General features: G+C 38.2%; 2 protein-coding genes across 6 annotated transcripts in view; one reads left to right on the forward strand and one right to left on the reverse strand.

Annotated features, from left to right (window-relative positions):
• LOC124116081 (tetratricopeptide repeat protein 41-like) overlaps positions 1-19,427 on the forward strand; it is a 69,720-nt gene extending 50,293 nt beyond the window's left edge. For all 3 annotated transcript variants that reach the window (XM_046477294.2, XM_046477295.2, XM_048401683.1), the window contains exons 14-18: positions 8,351-8,504; positions 10,627-10,776; positions 11,798-11,904; positions 13,501-13,593; positions 14,831-19,427. In XM_046477294.2, coding sequence (XP_046333250.2) covers positions 8,351-8,504; positions 10,627-10,776; positions 11,798-11,904; positions 13,501-13,593; positions 14,831-16,095 — 1,769 coding nt within the window. In that variant the 3' untranslated portion in view covers positions 16,096-19,427. The remainder of the gene's footprint in view (positions 1-8,350; positions 8,505-10,626; positions 10,777-11,797; positions 11,905-13,500; positions 13,594-14,830) is intronic.
• On the reverse strand, positions 1,873-5,379 carry LOC125383470. Of its 3 annotated transcripts, none has more exons than XR_007222760.1 (3): positions 3,277-5,379; positions 2,937-3,133; positions 1,873-2,749 (listed from the first exon to the last, which is right to left on the reverse strand). XR_007222760.1 is itself a non-coding variant. In XM_048401684.1 (3 exons), the coding sequence occupies exons 1-3, from the start codon at positions 3,430-3,432 to the stop codon at positions 2,191-2,193; spliced, it is 912 nt and encodes a 303-aa protein (XP_048257641.1). In that variant the 5' UTR covers positions 3,433-3,859; the 3' UTR covers positions 1,873-2,190. The 3 variants fall into 3 exon arrangements, 1 of the variants encoding a protein (XP_048257641.1); XM_048401684.1 differs by having other exon boundaries at positions 3,277-3,859; XR_007222759.1 differs by having other exon boundaries at positions 1,873-3,133.
• Positions 19,428-19,730: the final 303 nt, after the last annotated feature.

Consider the following 19,730-nt stretch of genomic DNA (forward strand, 5'->3'; position numbering starts at 1 on the left):
CTGGATTGTCTGGTCCAGACTCGATTATTTACAGACCGCCGTCATATAGCTGGAATATTGCTGAGTGCGGCGTTAAACAACAAACCAACCATCCAACTTACGACCAGCGTAGGTTGCTAAGGACCAAGTCTAACCCGAAATCTCAGGTTTTAAATTTAGTCGGCTCTTACGACTAGCAGTAGGGTGTTGGGGACACTTACTAACCCAGGTGTTCATGGTTGAAAATGTTTTCATAATATATCATAATGATAATAATATCACCATAAACTGTTTACCATGACATATATCACTTGAGTCTGAGATAATCCAACCACCCATATGCTTCTTAAAACCACTGTATAGAATCCCATGTCTATGAGTATCTGCCAACAGTCAGGGGTGCAAGATTAATCAGATTATCTATAAGCCCTAATAATGTGTCACTCAGCAAATGGGATTACATTGTAATACACAGCGTAACCTGAACAGATTAACTTGGCAGCATTCAAGAGAAGCATGTCACCTTCCACATTGACTGAAGGACAAATGAGGTTTTGGATCCTTGACAACTTTGTTCCGGAGCTCTGTCTAAATGTACATGTTGTGCAGTGTGCATGTTGCTTGGTTCAGAGGAGGTGGATCTGTGTGACATACCCTCATGGTGAATCCCAGTTGTTAAGTTCAGGGTGAGTAGTGTAATCCTAGTGGATGTTCATGATGGGATAATCCGATAAATCATATGGCGCCAGGTACATGTTGTTTCAGTGTTGGGTTTAAACAGTATATTTTAACAAGTTCATCTTGTATTTTACATAAAATGCTATAAAAGCTATAAAATTAGAAACTTTTCTGAGAATGGTCTTTTAATACTTTTAACTTTATTGGTTAGCCCTATGTTTATCATATAAAATAATTTTTGTTTATGGTCATCAATTTCAGTTATGTCAGGCCAGGTGTTGAAAAAGAATAAATAAACTTCAAGATTTCCAAGAGGACAGAATTTAGTTGATTTGATAAATGATCTAATGAGTTCTTCCCTATTTATTACGATATCCGAAAGTAAAAGCATAATATATTTTTTGTTCTAGGAGCTGTTCTGACTATTTCTGAATAATTTAGAATTAACACCTTAAACCTCTTTTGTTAGTCCTTTTTTAAAGGTTACTCATTTGAACGTACAGCTCTGAGTACATATAAATAAATTCATGTTTTTCAAAGTCCCAGGTTCAATTCAGTACAGTGAGTGTCCAAAATAAATACATGAATAGGCACTTGGATCTTATCAACACAGATCAAATTTTATCTAGCTCCAAATACACATTTTATCAAACCCTGAAGCATTGTTGTGGGTATGTACTGTGTATTGCATTCAGTACTGAACAATCCCCAATGGCCTTCTGTCAAGCATGTCATTGTTTCCTGAAGTATCTGAATAAAGTCTCCTGAGCATGAAATGTTCGTCTGGTGTCCGCCATTGTGTGATGTCCCATCTATCTCTGACTCAAGGACCTCCAACATGGGTGTCAGTTACATTTTGTGTATGAGGAGGTTGAACAATACTCACATTTGTTACAATCAGATTGTTCCAGTAAACAGATCGATACATATAGATTTGGGTATCGTTATCATCGAGAATCTGTGCTTGAACATGGTGAGGGGTTGAACTGTATCTTGTGAGTTACTTAATATTGCTTTCTCTTGTGTGGCACTGTTACTGTTTTGTCATCTTACAGGTGAGGTTTGGTTCACAGTATTAAGTCCATACTTAGTGTTCTGCTGTTAGAATGTAGTTGTGTAGCCTCCTACCTATGTGGCACTGTTGGATGGCACAGTGGTAGTGTTGTCATCTTACAGGTGATGGTTTGGTTCACAGTATTCAGTCCATACTCAGTGTTTTTGACACAAAAAGCTGTCAATAGGTCACTGACTTGGACCCAAGAAATGTAATAAGTCAATGGCAAAAGTCAATAAGTCAAAACACAAACAATTTTTGGACAGCGTTTAATCAGTAACACTATGAGGAAACTTCAAAGTGGGCAATATTCATAACATCTATGTCACATATATACTGAGGCAGTCCATCCTGCCTTCAAATGCCAATTGCTTTTGACTTTTCAACCTGGGTGTTAGACTAGTGTCGATATCTTGCTCCAGATCATTAGCTTAGGAGACTCTGCACCGCAGCCTAGTGATTGGCCAACCAAAAAGCCTTCATTTCAAATTGAACAAAAGTCTTTTCTTTTTTCCCCAGCAGTCGAGTGCCCCAGAAAAATTTACGTCTTCCAGTTTTTTGCCTTCAACTTTAACCCTAATGATAGCGTCCTGTGTGGCAGGCAACAGCCTGTTTCTCAGTGGGACAAGAATTGTGTTTTGTGCACTAAAACCTCGTTCACATCCTGCTGTGTGAACAGGGAGTGTGAGTGCTAGCTGGGCTAGTTTAATCATATTAGGGAATTCCTCTCTGTGATACTTATTGACCAATGTCCACAGATTAGCAAATGTATCTCTTGGATACATTTCAGCTAGAACTTTCAACTTCAAGTCAGACCACTCAGATCTGGCATCATCAGGATTGATGATTGGAGGACTTGAAGATGTGTGCTGCTGCTTGTCATCTCCTGTCCAAGTGTGTGTCTTCTCCACACCATACTGCTGGATCAGTATTTCCATTTGCTCATTTCCCCAGTCAGCCAACTCATCCTTGGAAAGAAAGCTGACTGGTCTTAATCCCAACACACCAATTGCAGCTAACAGATCTTGTTCAGGAAATCTGTAGAGAAAATATGAAAATACAAAATTGTGTCAAAATAACCTCATGCTTAAATACAAAAACTAAAGTACACTTGTCTTCTGTAACTTGAGTGAGTTGGGTTTAACACCACTTTTAACATTATTCCAGGTGATATCACAGGATATTCATGCCTCCAACATGCGTGATGGCATCGACAGATCCTTACCTTTGTGAAATGTTATCAATCAGTTTGTCCAAGAACTTGACTTTGGCAGAAGAAATCTCTTTTTCAGAACAGCCTTTGATTGTGTGACCCTTGAAACCCTTCAGATCATCATCTAGATCATCCTTCAGTTTCTGCTGATGAAGACCATTGTCAGATTTCAACTCTCTCAACTTGTCAAGTGTATTGGTTAGGTTAACCTGGAATTAAAATACATTGGATCCAGTCAGTAAAAATATGAAATGATACACAATTTTGTCAAATTAATTGTGTAATAACAACTTGAACTAAACTTGTACTCAATCGTAACTGCAGTTGACACTTAATTCACAATCAATAATACCTTCACAAGAGAGACATCCACATTCTCCTTCTGAAAGAACAGGTTCAACTTGGCAACAACTGGAATGATGTCCATCATCATGTAAGTCAGGGCAATGAACTTTGCGCAAGCTACCTGAAGAAAGAGAATTTGAACAGTTGTGACCACTGATTTCATACAATCAGTTCTGAAAATACATGTTCATCAACAGGAAGACCTAAAATTAAGCTTGAGGAATGTTTTTTTTTACCAAAATTAATTCAACCCACCCAACTCAGCATATTCAGTGTTTCACAACCCCATTATTATCACTTGATCGATTAATTTATGATTAACATTTACTTTGTTGTAATTAAATTATGTAATTTATGAATGAAAAAATCTTAAAAGTACCTGTTTTATACAAAAATTCTGCATGCCTTTCAAACAACTGAAATAAACAAAAGGAACAATAAATCAACTGAAAAAAAACAAACTGTTAATATGTTATTGTACAGGTTAGCTGATTAACATTTGGAATTCAGAATATGACTGTCAGACACAGCAGTTAAAATAATAACACGATTAACATACCAAAGAATAACCAAAGAAATTAATAGGAATGTTGTTGAACTAAAAGATATCAATACTGTAATGTTAGTAAAATAAATTTAAAATCCGAAACAAAATTCACCTTTGTCTTCAAATGTGCTGCCTTTGGATCTTTGGATGTATCAACTTCAGCCAGATAAACTAGAAGGGCATCTAGGGTCCTGTACACGCTCTCAAGTGCACTGTAAAAAGACAGCCATCTGACACTGTGAACTTCTTTATACTTAAGCTGTGGTAAGTCTAGTATGGCATTTACTTCTGCCATCCGGGCAACTTTCTTTGGTGAATATTTAAAATAATAGTATATTGCTGTGATTGCTTGTTGGAAAGCATCCATGGCTGGAACACCCTGTGCAGCTTGGCTTGTACATAGTGCAAGTCTATGTGCGATGCAGTGCACGTTGACCATTCCAGGATTTTCTCTCTTCATCGGACCTGCCACACCCTTGCCCTGACCAGTCATGACCGATGCTCCATCAGAGCCGAGTCCCATCACCTTTGACATAGAAATTCCCCTTCTGGAGAGTTCTTTTCCAATTTCCTGTGAAAGAGCCGCTCCAGTACATTCTGTAATGTTAACATTGGTTAGGTAATTGGTGCTAGGTTGCATATTCACTGGATCCACAAGCTGAGTGTAAATAACCAGTCTCTTGTTCACACAGATATCAGTGCTTTCATCCGCTAAGATTGAAATATATGGGGATTTCTTCACTTTTGCACTTATTTCCTCGTCAATAGACGCCGACAGTGCTTCAATAAATTCACTTGCTGCATACGAGGAGTCATAAGTCACAGTGTCCGAAACCTGTAGAGCAGAAATATCCGGCACATTCAATTCCCTCAATAGGGACATAAGAGAATTGTATTTCAAAAGGGCAATGCCTTCCTTGCATATCCAGTAGGCAACCTTGATGCCAATTAAGGCACCTTTCTCCTGAGACGAATGTTGACGATTTTGCAGTTCTCGCAAATTGCTTCTCAGATCTGGGGCAAGGATCGCCGTTTGGTGGTCGTTCGTTTTGAGATGATCCTCGATGTTCGAAAGTCGATAGTTGTGACAGCCTTGCGTAAATGTATTGCTTCGTTTTGCGTCCACGCACAAGTGACAAGTCATTTTGCCGGTTTCCGAATCGTATCTCAACCATGAGTGTAGGTTCAGCCATCGTTGCTGAAATTTTCTTTTGACGACTTTAGCGCTCTCTGCACCTACATCAACATCTGTCGATGACATAAAAGTCTTCAGTGTGCCCTGGTTTTTTATTTGCGTTTTTTTCTTTGGTGGCATCATGAACGATTGCATAAGCCATGTGCTCAATAAAAAAAATGGCGAATCAATGCAATGTCCTTCCTGATTGGATGAAATATACGATCTGGCCAATGAACGTCGCGATAAGAAAGGCGCTTGACGAAGCTACTACAGCTCCTGACAGCGTTTACATATGATACAGAAAGTACGATGCTAAGACAAGCGCTGCTCAGAATGTCAATCATTACGACTTTTGATGGCATTGTTTTCGATACTGTAGCTTGGACTATTCCTCACTATTTACTTTTTAACACCAGTCAAACCAGAAGCGTTTACAGATACTCTTGTGTGATAGCTGAAGCCAACGTTTATTAAAGAAAATATCAGCTTGTGAACAAGCTGCTAGCTACATGTTATATAGATCTAGATCTACACCTTCTAAGTCTAATCCTATTGTTTATAAATATGAAAGTTATGTGTATCACATTATTTAAATATTCCATTTACAACTTAATTAAGTTCGCTGAAAAAATAAAAAATGTCAGCAGAGACCATATAATAGATATTATATGGTCTCTGATGTCCGTAACACATTCATAACCATGGAAGTGAAAATTTGAGATTTCATAAAATCCACTTAGAGAAATCTACCTATTTCTTTGTTATTTTCATGGTTTACGCAATTGGAAATTTATTTTTAAAAGGTATTTGTCATCACCCATTTTCCGATAACAGCGGCTGTCCGCTCAGTAACATGAAAATACCTCGAAGCTTCGTAAGAAGCCCTGAATCTATTGGATATAAATTAGTTTCTAATGACGCTTTCTTGCCGAAATCTGCTACAAGATTCGTGATTTGTCAAATTTGAGCATGTGACCTAAGGCAGCCAATCAAATTACAGTTAAGATACCGTCCTCGTGTTTGATGAATATTAGATTTTGACGAAACATTTTTGTTAAATGGTGTTATTCCTTTTTTAAAGCAGGAATTCGCGATCTATTTTAAAATATGGAACTTCATGGATGTATCGTGCTGGGGTTACGAGATGTGATAAAGATTTTCATGCATATAATCTTGGCATTAAAACATCGTGTGCGAGCCGAGAAATCGAGGCGACGAAAGCCGAGATGTCATTTGATTTACATTACACGCGATCGCACGAAAAGATGGAAATAATAACTTAGCAGTAAGTTTGACAACGTTTAGATATATTTTGGTTGATTGTAATTATTACTTTATGTAATATATTTAAAGATTTGCTTGAAACGTCTTTATTTTGCTCTTTGACATGTTCGATGTGGACCCGTTGTCGAAGTGTGTCCGATAGGCCTAATTATATTTTCAATAGCATTGCAGGAAATTGTGAATCTATCGATAAACAAAATGATTAATTTAAACGGAATACGTATTTTAGACATTGTGAAATGTGATAGATTTAATAAATGAATGATATGACATGTTGGCTAATAAAATGATATACTATTTTGACGTGACTACGGCTTGGCCAGTTGAAAGATGTAATGATGAAACGCATGACGCCTTGCTTAGCATTTCTATCGGTCAAAAGTCCGACTATTTAATAAAACTATCGGTCAAAATGAAATTTTATCGGTCTATGACCGGTGACCGGCGGCCATCTGAAACACTGCATACTTAGTGTTCTGCTGTTACAATGTAGTTATGTAGCCTCCTACCTGTGTGGCACTGTTGGATGGCACAGTGGTAGTGTTGTCATCTTACAGGTGATGGTTTGGTTCACAGTATTCAGTCCATACTTAGTGTTCTGCTGTTACAATGTAGTTATGTAGCCTTCTACCTGTGTGGCACTGTTGGATGGCACAGTGGTAGTGTTGTCATCTTGTAGATGATGGTTTGGTTCACAGTATTCAGTCCATACTTAGTGTTCTGCTGTTACAATGTAGTTATGTAGCCTTCTACCTGTGTGGCACTGTTGGATGGCACAGTGGTAGTGTGGTCATCTTGTAGATGATGGTTTGGTTCACAGTATTAAGCCCATACTTAGTGTTCTGCTGTTAGAATGTAGTTATGTAGCCTTCTACCTGTGTGGCACTGTTGGATGGCACAGTGGTAGTGTTGTCATCTTACAGGTGATGGTTTGGTGCCAAGTATTAAGTCCATACTTAGTGTTCTGCTGTTACAATGTAGTTGTGTAGCCTTCTACCTGTGTGGCACTGTTGGATGGCACAGTGGTAGTGTTGTCATCTTGTAGATGATGGTTTGGTTCCAAATATGTTTTAAGGTTTGAAGCCCATTCTTGGTGTTCCACTCTTTCGATCATTTAGCTGTTTGGCATGCTACTTGTGTGGTTCTGTCTGGTGTCACACTGGTAATAGCATCTTTGCTTCCTCCAGAATGAAAGGGCAGTGGGATAGCCTTGTGGTTGTGCTGAAGATCTATGGTTCAATTGAGTGAAGCCTCGGAGTTTTCCCACTTTTATCAACTCGTGTTGATATATTTGATATCAAAAGACATTCGGGTGAGATTCTCTGTTTATCACTGAAAGCTGGCAATTATTTTTTTTAACGCTCTAACACTGTCTTAGTTTTAAACCAATCTCAAAATCAAATTCTGACCTAAAAGTTATAACATTTTGTTCAGTGGGCAATTGTCATGCCTTGTCCTTTGAAGGAGATAGATCTGAACACATTATGAAGACTGTATAGGTTGGTTGGTTTGTTGTTTAACGCCGCACTCAGCAATATTCTAGCTATATGACGGCGGTCTGTAAAATAATCGAGTCTGGACCAGACAATCCAGTGATTAATATCATGAGCATCGATCCACGCAATTGGGATCGATGACATGCATCAACCAAGTCAGCGAGCCTGACCACCCGATCTCGCTAGTTGCCTTTTACGACAAGCATAGTCACCTTTTAAGGCAAGCATGGGTTGCTGAAGACCTCTTCTACCCCGGAATCTTCACGGGTCGAAGACGGTATAGGGAAATCATTTGAAAAGTGATGCACGTGTCTATTTGCAACAAAATAATGATTTTGCCTAACTATGAGAAAAAACAGAACCTTTTCTATATATATCATAAAGATCTGTCACAGTATATTTGAGATATTCCAAGTTTTTCATGGAACCCTGGAGTATCTTGGTTAGGCTTGATAGAGACACAGACTTTATCATATGTGGGGCAATGAAACTCAATAATCATGAGCATCTGAGAAGAGCATCAGAAGCAGTATGTCATGGCTATTTTACCTCACACGCTGATGTCTTGTGTGTTCAGGTCGTCTACTGGGCCACCATGGCAGTATCAGACTGAGTGAGGGAGAGCTGGTTGAGGCAGAGGACCTGCTGAAGGAATCGCTTGAGAGTATCGAGAACTGTCCAGGTCATGTCACCCTCAGGGCAACCATCCTCTACCATCTAGGCATTCTAAGGTAAAAAATCTTCTCTGAGGCCTTTTTTAAAAATAGATTACATTACTGATTATTTTCCCAAAATATTCTTTAATGCTGTAGCCTCCTATATTTTTTGTCCTTGCAGTATGTTCACAGTATTTAGAATAATTTAAAAGTAAAATAACTACTGCTTGGTGTTGCCTTCTATTGAAGTAAACTGCCGGGCAAAAGAAAGTATCCCCGTGTTGTGGGTTTTTGAATGCTTAAGAATTTTTTTTAGTTTTCTCGCTAATCACAAGAAAAACTGTAAACATCTCACTCACTTATAAAAGACCACTTTATCTCAAAAACAAGCAATCATCTGGGTATTAACAATGTCTGTGGTACGCCACACCCCTTATCATAGCGCGAATAATCGCAATAAACATGGCCGTCTGAAAACGTATGATGTCCGAAAACCTAAGATCAAACGATATGCACTTATATCTGATGGTGGCTAAAAATGAAACAAACAAGAAATGGTTATTTTCGATGGCAATGTAATGAGAAGAGTGAAGCGGATGTTGTCATGATCAGTGTGAGTTGGTTCACAGATACCAAACATTCAGCCTGGTAACATTTTGATAACGTTTGTCATTTTTTGGTCAAATACAATTTTCAAGTCTATTCTTTCCTTTTCAGTTTAGTTGAACATTCTCAAGGAATCATGTTTGATGTTTTTGCACTTGAAGTCAACAGTTATACATGGGTTAGGACTGTCATGATATGTCTGGTTGTTATTAGATAGAGAATCTCACCCAAGTGTCTTTTGATATCAAATATATCAACAAGAGTTGATAAAAGTTGGAAAACTCCGAGGCTTGCCGAGGATTTTTTCCAATTTTATTAACTCGTGTTGATATATTTGATATCAAAAGACACTCGGGTGAGATTTTATTTAGCATCCAACATCATTCTTCCAACTTTTTCAGTTTGTAGACAGTAATAAGCAGTGTCTCAAGTGTAAAAAAGTACTGCTAACAGCTTCAGTAGCAGAACCATTAGTGATGTCATTTGATTGTGACATCATGGTAACCAATGACGTCACAATGGTCTGCCAAGTATTGTGATGCAATTTCATTGCAGCGATATCTACAGTGTAGATATCGCTTGATCTCGCCCAAGCGATATCTCCTGTGGGAGCCAGTTTGGGATGATAAATACTTATCTCAAGAGTAAGGTTGTGATACAATACATGATGCAATACATTGACAGTTGATACTTGTGAAGTTCAGGAGACAGACCTTTAGCAGAAGCTAAACTTGAAAATAATTGGGAAATTTGAGTCAGTGATTTTGAGAACTCTTGCACATAAAGTCTGAAAATATTTTGTTGTTCATTATATACCATGTTACATGTTTACCATGCTCATATATACTATCATTATGCATCAATACATGAAACAAAACTACCCTTCTGTGAGTTATGACACCTCTTTATATCAGCTGTCAAGATGTCAAGACTGAAATAAACCCATTAGGTCCATCAATCACTCACTATCTGCAAGCCATAACAGATCTGTGTGCAGATAATTTGATCTGGAAAAATTCCATAGGTCAACTCTTTGGGTTAGAGGGAAGCAGGGGAGGGTCACTAGAAAATATCACAGTCTCTAGAGCAGGGTCATAAAATATTTTTAACATATTTGGGGGTCTTAAAAAAAGGGACATGTTATAACAATATGGAGTGCTTTTGCATTTTGTCTTTTCGGGGAGGGTCATGAAAAAAATGTACAAGGACATAGGGAGAGTCATCCAAACTACGACAAGCATTAGGGGAGGGTCATTATTGTTTCATCAAAAACCTCTGCCCAACCTCAGCCCCCCTGTAATAAATGACTGGTCCCTTACAGTAAGATATCACCTGTTTTGCAAGTATAAAAAAGTGTGTTGACAGTATCCTACCCTGAAATTAATAAGTAAATTAATATCTCCTGGAGTGTTTGGTATGAGATAAGACAAACTTACCTACCTCCTGTAGAGATCGGTATTGTTTGATGTATCAGATGTCAGTTTATCAATAAATCCATTTACATTACACCATAACCACAGCTTACAGTTGGTGAATGTTTTGAGATTTAATCAATATCCATGTATGTACTGTGATATTCCTTACTTGGTAGGCACAAACAACAGGACTGTCTTCGTGCCGAGTCGTGTCTACGACAGTGTCTTATCCTACGAGAACAGTGGTTTGGAAAACGTCATCCCTTGGTTGCTGATGTTCTGGTAGCACTTGCCAGACTTCTGTCTTCCACTACTAATAACAAAGGGTATGTCTTATGCAAATGGGACTCTTCTGTGAGTGTAGCCATTTAAGAAAATGAACATTGCATATTTTGTTGCAGTGCCAAACACCTTGTTACGTATACTGCATTTGCTGTAATAAGTGCTCTGGGCTCATAGAAAATTGACATTTGGTGGAGCTTATTAAAACCATACACAATTACCGTATTTGACGTAATAAGCGCCCCGCTCTAATAAGCGCCCACGGCGATATTTGCTGATATATTGGCTAGTGAACAACCCCAATTAGCAACCCTTCCGATTGATCAATGTACACGAGACTTATATATTCGTGTATAATACTCACTCATGTGTTATATGCACCCTTAATTATGGGCAATTAAATTCTGGAAAAATATATCTGTCATATATAAACAGTTCAGACCGTCAGCATTAACCACGAAATTTATCTTTCAACTCTGTTTTTTTCACCAAAATAATATTCTAATAAGAGCCCCCTATTTCTAATTTTGAGAGCGCCCTGGGCGCTTATTATGTCGAATACGGTAGTTAAATTTGTATATTTGGAGATCGAGCAGTAGTGAACAAACTTATTGCCAATGTCAATGGAACTAAACCTTCTTCAATAATAGCTACACGGCTATTATTTTCCCCTTCTACGCTGCTGTACTTCTTTATCTAGATGTTGGTCAGGGCACGATTTATGGAGCAAGGCGCTTAATTCAGCAAATATGGTATATGAAATAGGAAATTTATGAACATGGACGACTTATATATTCTGTGAATATTAAACAATGATATGGTTGTTACAGTTGATTCTGAGCCAGGAACTCCCTAGCCGTTCTGAACTATAGGTCATGATGGAAAATTATAATTATATTATAAGTCAGAGAAATCACTCCAATCTGTGGATTCCGGATGTACATACATACTTGAGTTAATGAATATTTTTGAGAACGGCACGTCAGTGACTTCATTATTACGATGGTGAAACCTGGAATGATATGTAAGTACATTTTGAAGATGTTCCTGTGTTTACCTGAGCAGGTGTGACAAGGCGCAGGCAGAGCACCTGTACAGTCGGGCTATAGAAGTGCGGGAACAGTGCCTCACTCCCAACCATCTCCTCACGGCAGAGATACTCTATGAACTGGGTTTGTGTGTTTGCTTGTTTGTTGAATGCTGCAATACAGTAATATTCTAGATATATGACTGCAGCATGTGAATAATTGAGGCTGCACGAGAAAAAACAGTTGAGATACAATAACTTGCAATCAACCAAGTCACCAGGCTTGACCACACGCTCCTTGACGTAGCTTCTCATGACAAGCATTGGTTGTAGGGGACAAATTCAAACACAGAATTCACATGTTTATGTTTGCTTGTTTGTTTGTTTGTTTGTTTGTTTGTATTTAATGCCGAACTTGACAATTTTCTAGCTTTATAATGGCGGTCTATTAGTAATAGAGTCTGGACAAGACAATCTAGAGGTTGATATCATGAGCATCGATTTCATGCAATTGGGATACAATGACATGCATAAACCAAGTCAGCGAGTCTGACCACCCAATCCTGTTAGTCGCCTCTTACGACAAGCATAGTTGCCCTTGAGGTCAAGCATGGGTTGATTAAGACCTATTCTAACCCGGATCTTCACGGGTAACACAAGTTTATGAACTGGGCATGTGAAAACAAAGTTTTGCAACCTTGGCACCTCATGTGTTCATATTGGTTGACATATTCCTATAAACTTGGGATGTGAATTTATACATTATTACCAAATTCAACATATTAGGTACCTGCCCATGTGAACTTCTGAAGTTATTCATTATGATGTAAACTAACTTTTAACTACAGACAGAAGGAAAACTCAATGGTATCTTGATTGGAACATTTGAATGTTGTTTCACAATATGAGGGATATTAGGTTTTGGAACAAGGCACTTTAAATTCTGAAAACAATCCTGTTTTTCTTACAAGATGAGGGGTCAGAAATAAACATTAAACTTTAAAGGTTTAATTCATCATGTTCACATGGAAACACTTCACACATTGTTCTGATGTTTAGAATGGTTTTTTTCAATGAAATTTATTTGATAGGAAGTATATTTTCTGAGGATGTTTGACAGATGGTGTGATAAAAGCCGAGTTTTAAACATTTGTGGATCTGTAAACAATAGATTACTAAAAAAAAATTTTGTTTGTTTTTTGTATGAATTATTTGGCATGACGCTCATGTCGACATATTAATAACTACAGTCATATGATGGAATCAAGGGGTTGTTATCTTCTTTGAGTAGGGTAGCATACCGGGAAGCATGTGAATTTGTGCACAAAATATTTGCACTTTCAGTCAAATCCAATTTTAGGCATAATTTCATTGAGATTTGCATCTTTAATGTGATAGGTAGAGGACAAGTGAAGTTGTTGCCAGAAAAGATTTGGTCCACAGTGCAACAAGCTTGTCAAATAACAAATAAGACAACAACAAAAATAGGATGGTTCACATGTGTGACTGACAGTACTTCAACATCCACATAATGTACTGTCACAAGAAATCTGTCCAATTTTCCACATTTCACATTTTGCATGAAAATATGTGTCAATCTTGTTGAGAATATATATGTGCTAAGGGTATTATTAGCATTAAACAACATTCTTATGAGAAAAAACACTTTGTAATGAGTAGTAAGTGCTTCTACAGTATGTCATTCATGTTTCAAATTAGGAATATTCTTGCCTTTTTTCAGGTTGTTTGATTGGGGAGCAGCCAAGTTATTCAGCGAAAATGGAATCCATAAAGCTACTGAGACGGGCTCTGGATATCCGCACAACAAGATTAGGTAAGCTGGATCAGTCGGGGCCTGTATCAAGTGGACGAGGGGGAACAGTTGTCCTAGCCATCTATGGCACCCCAATTTTCAATGCAGAGTTTTGTGAAACCTTTGATCATGGGTTCAAATGCCAGTTTGCCCTGGAATCTCAGTTTCGAGGTTTGTCAGCACCATCCCATGTGGATGTGCCGAGTGGGTTTCACCAAAGTGGTAAACGTCTGAGACCTGCTTAACTTGGGGATTTCCTCCCACATTAAGCTGACAGGCCGTGATATAACTGGAATGATGTTCAAAGCGGTGTTGAACACAACTCAATCAGTCCCTCTTCCAGACTGTGTGAGGATCTATGAAGTACTTCCTGATTTCAAACTTAAGATGTGAGCCTCAGTTAGCATTTGTTTCAAAGGGGCATGAGGGAGGGTCACAGGAAAAACATGACATGTTCAGGGAATGAAGGATGAAAAATCTCCATCTCACCTCCCACTGATTGCCTAGGCTATCTTGCTACCAAACAGGGCCAGTAGCCTAGTGGTTAAAGTGTTCACTCGTCATGCCGAAGACCCTGGTTCAATTCCCCAAATGGGTAGCACTTGTGAAGCCCATTTCTGGTGTCCACCGCCATGATATTGCTGGAATATTTCTAAAAGTGGGATAAAACCATAGTCACTCATTCACTACCAAACACAATCACGTCGCGTCCAAGATTATTGCACTGCTGCACTGTGGCTACTTGTACTAGTCCGGACTGATGCCGATTTATAGTGCTAGCTCACTGAGATACCATGCCGCAGTTTAACATGAATACCCCACATAGACACTGTATACTGACTCCGAGCTGACCAGTCCTTGTTTTAGCCCTATAATGCTGAGCGCCAGACAGGGTAACAAGTACCATCTTTTAACGTCTTTTGGTATGACGCGGTCGGGGATCAAACCCCGGACCTTCCGCTCTCTGGGTGGACGCTCTACTACTAGACCACAGAGGCGGTCACTATCACCAGGAACCACTTCCCAGAAGAGATCTTAGTTCTACAACTTTTGTATGTGTTAAAGGATAGAAGTCTTTGTGTAAAGATGGTTCCGTAGACCCAGGACTGTAATCTGATTAGTATGGCCTATACAATGGGTATGAGTGCTGTATAAATTTATTTCTTTTTATTATTAAGTGAGATTATTTTCTTTATTTAATTATTCTCTCAGGGTTGCAGTGTTTTGATGCTTGTAAGATTATTGGTCCTACTTCCAGGGGGAGACCACCCAGACACGAAGGCAGCCCAGCAGTACCTCACAAACCAGGAGGTGATGCTGAGACTGGGTCACTTTGAGTTTGGGCCTGCCAAACCTACCGACACCCGGACACCGTCCAATCCCTATAGTAGTCTTTCCTTCAGAGATAAAGATCTTTCAGCTGTCCAGAAAAGATTCCGGCCTTCCACCACCATTAACAGGCTGAGAAATGGGGATCGTAACTGTGTGAGATCTGTCAGCAGAGATGACCTACTGAAGCACAATCGTCCCCTCAGCATCATGGGCAGCTCTGCTAGTGTCATGAGTGCATCAGAGAGAATTCTGACTGAATCAGACCGTCCAAAGCTGTTGAGAAGGGCCTCAATGGAGAGACGCTTTCAGCAGGCTCTGGATATGGGTAAAACTGTGTCTCTGTCCGAGACCAACACCTCCAGTTTAACATCAGACTCTTCTATCAGGAGGTTGACTGTGGACCTCAGTTTTGCAGGGGGAGGGGGTGATGAGGAGGAGGCTGATCCTAGAAACCCTCCAATCATGGTCTCAGATCCACAGATAGACAGCTATGCAAGTGATATGGCTCCCCAGCCGCAGAAATCACCAAAGAAGGTTCCAGTGAAAGCTAAAGTGGACTCCCGTCCTGTCAGTGCTCCTCTGAAGCTGTTTGCTCGGTATGGCAGTGCTGGAAGTGTAAAGCCTGGCATGCCCAATAGGACTCACAGTGCCAACTTCAGTCGAGGAGATGGATTAGGGGTCTACACGACAGGCGCCTCGTCCTCCTGTCTCACCAACAGCAGCCTCCAGAGTCACCGATCTCGCTGCAGCATCCCAGGTCCGCACGCCATCAACGTCTCCAACTGCCGCTCCATCACAGGCCCACACAGCTCCATCCACAGCCTACTGGAAAAGCCTGGCATACCCCGGGATATGAAGCGAGCTGTTCATCACAAATCGGCCTGGTATCACGTCAAAGGCAGGTATTCTACAAACGAAGAACCAGTTCCATCAAAGCGGTCCCAGAGTCGACCAAATTCTGTTACCAGTTCATCAACCAGAGAAAATATACATATCAATGGTGTGAAGGAAAAGAAGTCAATATCTCGTAAGCATGCCGTGGGGAGGATCATCATGTCGCAGCGATCTGAGCCCATGCTTGCACATACACACCCATCACGAGATTCTCAACAAAGGGAGGGAATCCGTGGGGGTGTAGCCTTGAATTATGCTGTTGTCTCATTTAAACCAGAAACTGTGATTGTTACCTGATATCTGTGCTTCACTATCCATTTAGATTTTGTGTACATAGATGTAAAGTATGAGTTCAGAAATGATGTATGATATTAGTCAATACAGGGTAGTAACTTATGTTAGCATTCTTACCTGTAGCTTTGTACAGGTATGTAAAAGTAATTTGTAAATATTGACAAGTTTCCATTGCTTCATAGAAGAACAAACTGTTTTTGCAGTTTTGATTTGTTATTTATTACAAACAAAATACTGATCAAGCCACTACAAATTGGTTACTTGCTTGTTTCTTTTGAAAAGTGAGAAACTGGTGGTGATTTCTTGGATTAAATATGTAAAGTATTTTGACCTATCAGGATGAAATGATTAACCTAGTTCCAGAAATAAGAGTGAGTGTGTGAGTTTGGTTTTACGTCGCTTTTAGCAATATTCCAGCAATATCGCAGCGATCCAGAAATAAGAACAAGTTGCACATGACAACAACTTATGTGAACATGTGGCAAACTAATACTACAAATACCCATAGTATTTAATGGATTGCCTTTGGCAATCTGTGTGCTTTATGTTTTTCTATGTTAAAATATATTAATTTGTAAATTATGGACAATTATAGAATATGATTCTATTTTAAAATATATATTTATTTATTCCCATATTAAGATCTGTTTCACATACAAAACAGGCCAAATGTAGATATTAGTTTTCAGGTATTTGTATTTGTAGCTTGGGCTTCAAAGCATGTCTCTTTATTGCAGGAGGAACTGTGTCTCATTTATAAACTATGCTTTTAATTTCAAATTTAATATATGCTCATCTGTGTTGTATCATTTTTGTTATATTTGTAGATGAACAGTTATCTACCTTGTGCTTCCATGATGAATGATCTGATAGTATTGTGTTGTCATTTATGTCAAAGGATAAAAAGATAGTAAAGGTTGTTAATGGTCATCCATCTTGGATATACATACCGTATTCGCCATAATAAGACAATAAGCTTAAAAAATTGATGTGGGGGTTGCCTATTAAAACCAAACACAACAAATTAAATTTGTGTTTAGAGAGATTGAGTGGTAGTAAGAACTTAGTTCAAATGTTGATGTTAGGCAATTATATACCCCTTCTACTCTACTGTTTACTGTTTTCTGTAATATTCACAAGACAATACAGAAAGTCATGACATATTTTGGACTTAGTAGACGGCGCATATGAAGATTACTCACAGATTGGTCTGGAATTTTGTCAAGGGGTGATTCTGGAGAAGGTTGCTTAATACTGCGAATATGGTATGTTAAGGTGACGATATGCAAGTTTGACCACTGGTATATTACCAGGTTTGTGGGCTGCTATGTCATCTGATAACAGGCCGCTACACATCTTCCCGAGGCAAGTGAGTTAACTGACTATAAAAGTCCAGTTTCCACCCTAAAGTCAGTTAACTCTCTTGCCTCAGGAAGATGGCCTCTACATGGCTATTGCACACACTGCTTAGTAATACTGTAAATGGGTTAAATTATATTGCACCAGAGGGCTAAAAAATGAAGGTGGGTAAACTCAAAGTTGTTTTAACACAAAAACATATTATGTGTCATGTTTGTAATATATCAAATTTGTGTATTTATGAAACTAATAATGAATGTTCCTTTAACTTATCTGTGATTTATATAAGATACTGTGATATTTGTACCAAAATAACTTCCAAGAAGGCCAGTTAGATGATTGACTTTACAAATAGGAAATAATAGTTTCTACCAAGTGGTAGGATCTAAGTGTTTTTCACTGCATTTCATTCAAATGTATGCCACAATGACTCAACTGATTTGATAAATAGGGAATATTTTTATTTTTCATAAATGATATTTCCCTAATAATAACATGAATAACAAGACTGTCAATGCATCATGACAGGAAGCCTGGCTTAGAACATAGTGCTTGATAATGACCTTCATCTGTGCCCTTAGGATAACAGTAGGAGAACTCTTAGACTGACATGTAGTCCCAGAAATAAAGTTATCTTATTTAGAAATATATATCTACATTATAAAAAGAATAAAATCCAAATGGAGCCCAGTACAATCCTTAATTTCAGCTGAGGCAATCTAGACTTGCCAAATCATTCTAGACTCGAGTCGGACTCCTTTTAAAAAAATTCTCTAGGGTCTGGGAGACAGACAAGGGATCTCTCACTCAATTGTGTTCTGCTACAAACTATGATTATTGAGGCGAGTACTTTTAATGAGCAAATTCTGTATGCTTTGACTGTGATATACATCTTTTCAAATGTTACTGATAAATAAAGTGTTGTATTGTTTTCATTGTTGCTATATTTTCATGTTCGTGTCATTTGTGTCAAGATTGTACTTAATTAAATTAAATTAAAATATATTCAATCAACAAATTTTACATTGTTTAATAACTATAACTAATCTTGAACACCATTTTAAATAAAGAAGATTTCTGAACATAATTCTCATCTGTTAAATATGTGAAACCTGTGTTTTTATATTTATTAAACATTTTTGATTTCACAAGTTATATGTCTAGTCTTTGAATACATTTTGACTATAAACTTCTCATTGATATTTAACATTGATAATTAATGATTTCGACAAGTGGATTTTGTTTATCTAACAAGTAACAAAACCAATACGTACTTTGGACCTGGCACAGGAGATAAAAGTATGTTATGTTTATTTAAACAGAGTATGTCTCTGCTGTCTCTGCCCCCCCCCCCCCCCCCCATTAAATTTACTACTTTAAGTTCATCTTTGTTATCCAGCATATTATCTGATTATGTCTCCATCCTATTCTAATAAATCAATTGGACTCATTTAATGGTACCATAGTTTCGTTTAAATAAGTAACTTTAAATAATTTATATTATGGCTTCTGCTTTAATTTGCTCTTGCTCATTTGCGTATTTTGATTGGATGGTTATTATATAATGTTATTGTACTATGTTATTCGTTGACCCAGAGAGTATAGTTTATTAAAAAATGCTGTTTTTATAAATGAAACATGCTTGTACAGACAATAGTCCATTTTTTGGTATCCATATTTTTCTAATATAGATGATCATGGCAGTTTGGAATTCATGTTTTGTTAGACATATTTTTTTAGTTCAATTGTTATATTATGTGGTTACAGATTTTGTTAGACATGGTTGTGAGAATTACTTAAGAAAAAATATCTCTGTTTTTTGACGGAGTCATTACGTTGTTGAGTTCTATTTTTAGAAATGGAGAATGATATGTTGTAAATGTATATTCATAATATGAGTGCTTGAAGGAACATTCCAAGAACATGCCAAGAACAGTCCAAGAACATTCATTGCAAATAAAACCACCTTTACATCATGTTCACTTTGGGTGGATATTTATCCAAAACCTTTTTCTTGATAATTAATCTTAGTTAAGTTCACTTGGCATTTGAGCTATACTAATTCACCTGACTGAAAGTCAAGTGAGATTATGTTGTGGCATGTTGTCCCCAATTGATCCACATAATTGGGATATGATGACATGCATCAACCAAGTCAGCAAGCCTGACCACCCGATCATGTTATTTTCCTCTTACGACAAGCATAGTCGCCTCTTACGGCAAGCATGGGTTGCTGAAGACCTATTCCACCCCAATCCCCAAATCTTCACGGTTTGGCA

This window comes from Haliotis rufescens, unplaced genomic scaffold, assembly GCF_023055435.1.
Source record: "Haliotis rufescens isolate VD_foot unplaced genomic scaffold, xgHalRufe1.0.p SCAF_23, whole genome shotgun sequence".
Lineage (NCBI taxonomy): Eukaryota > Metazoa > Mollusca > Gastropoda > Lepetellida > Haliotidae > Haliotis > Haliotis rufescens.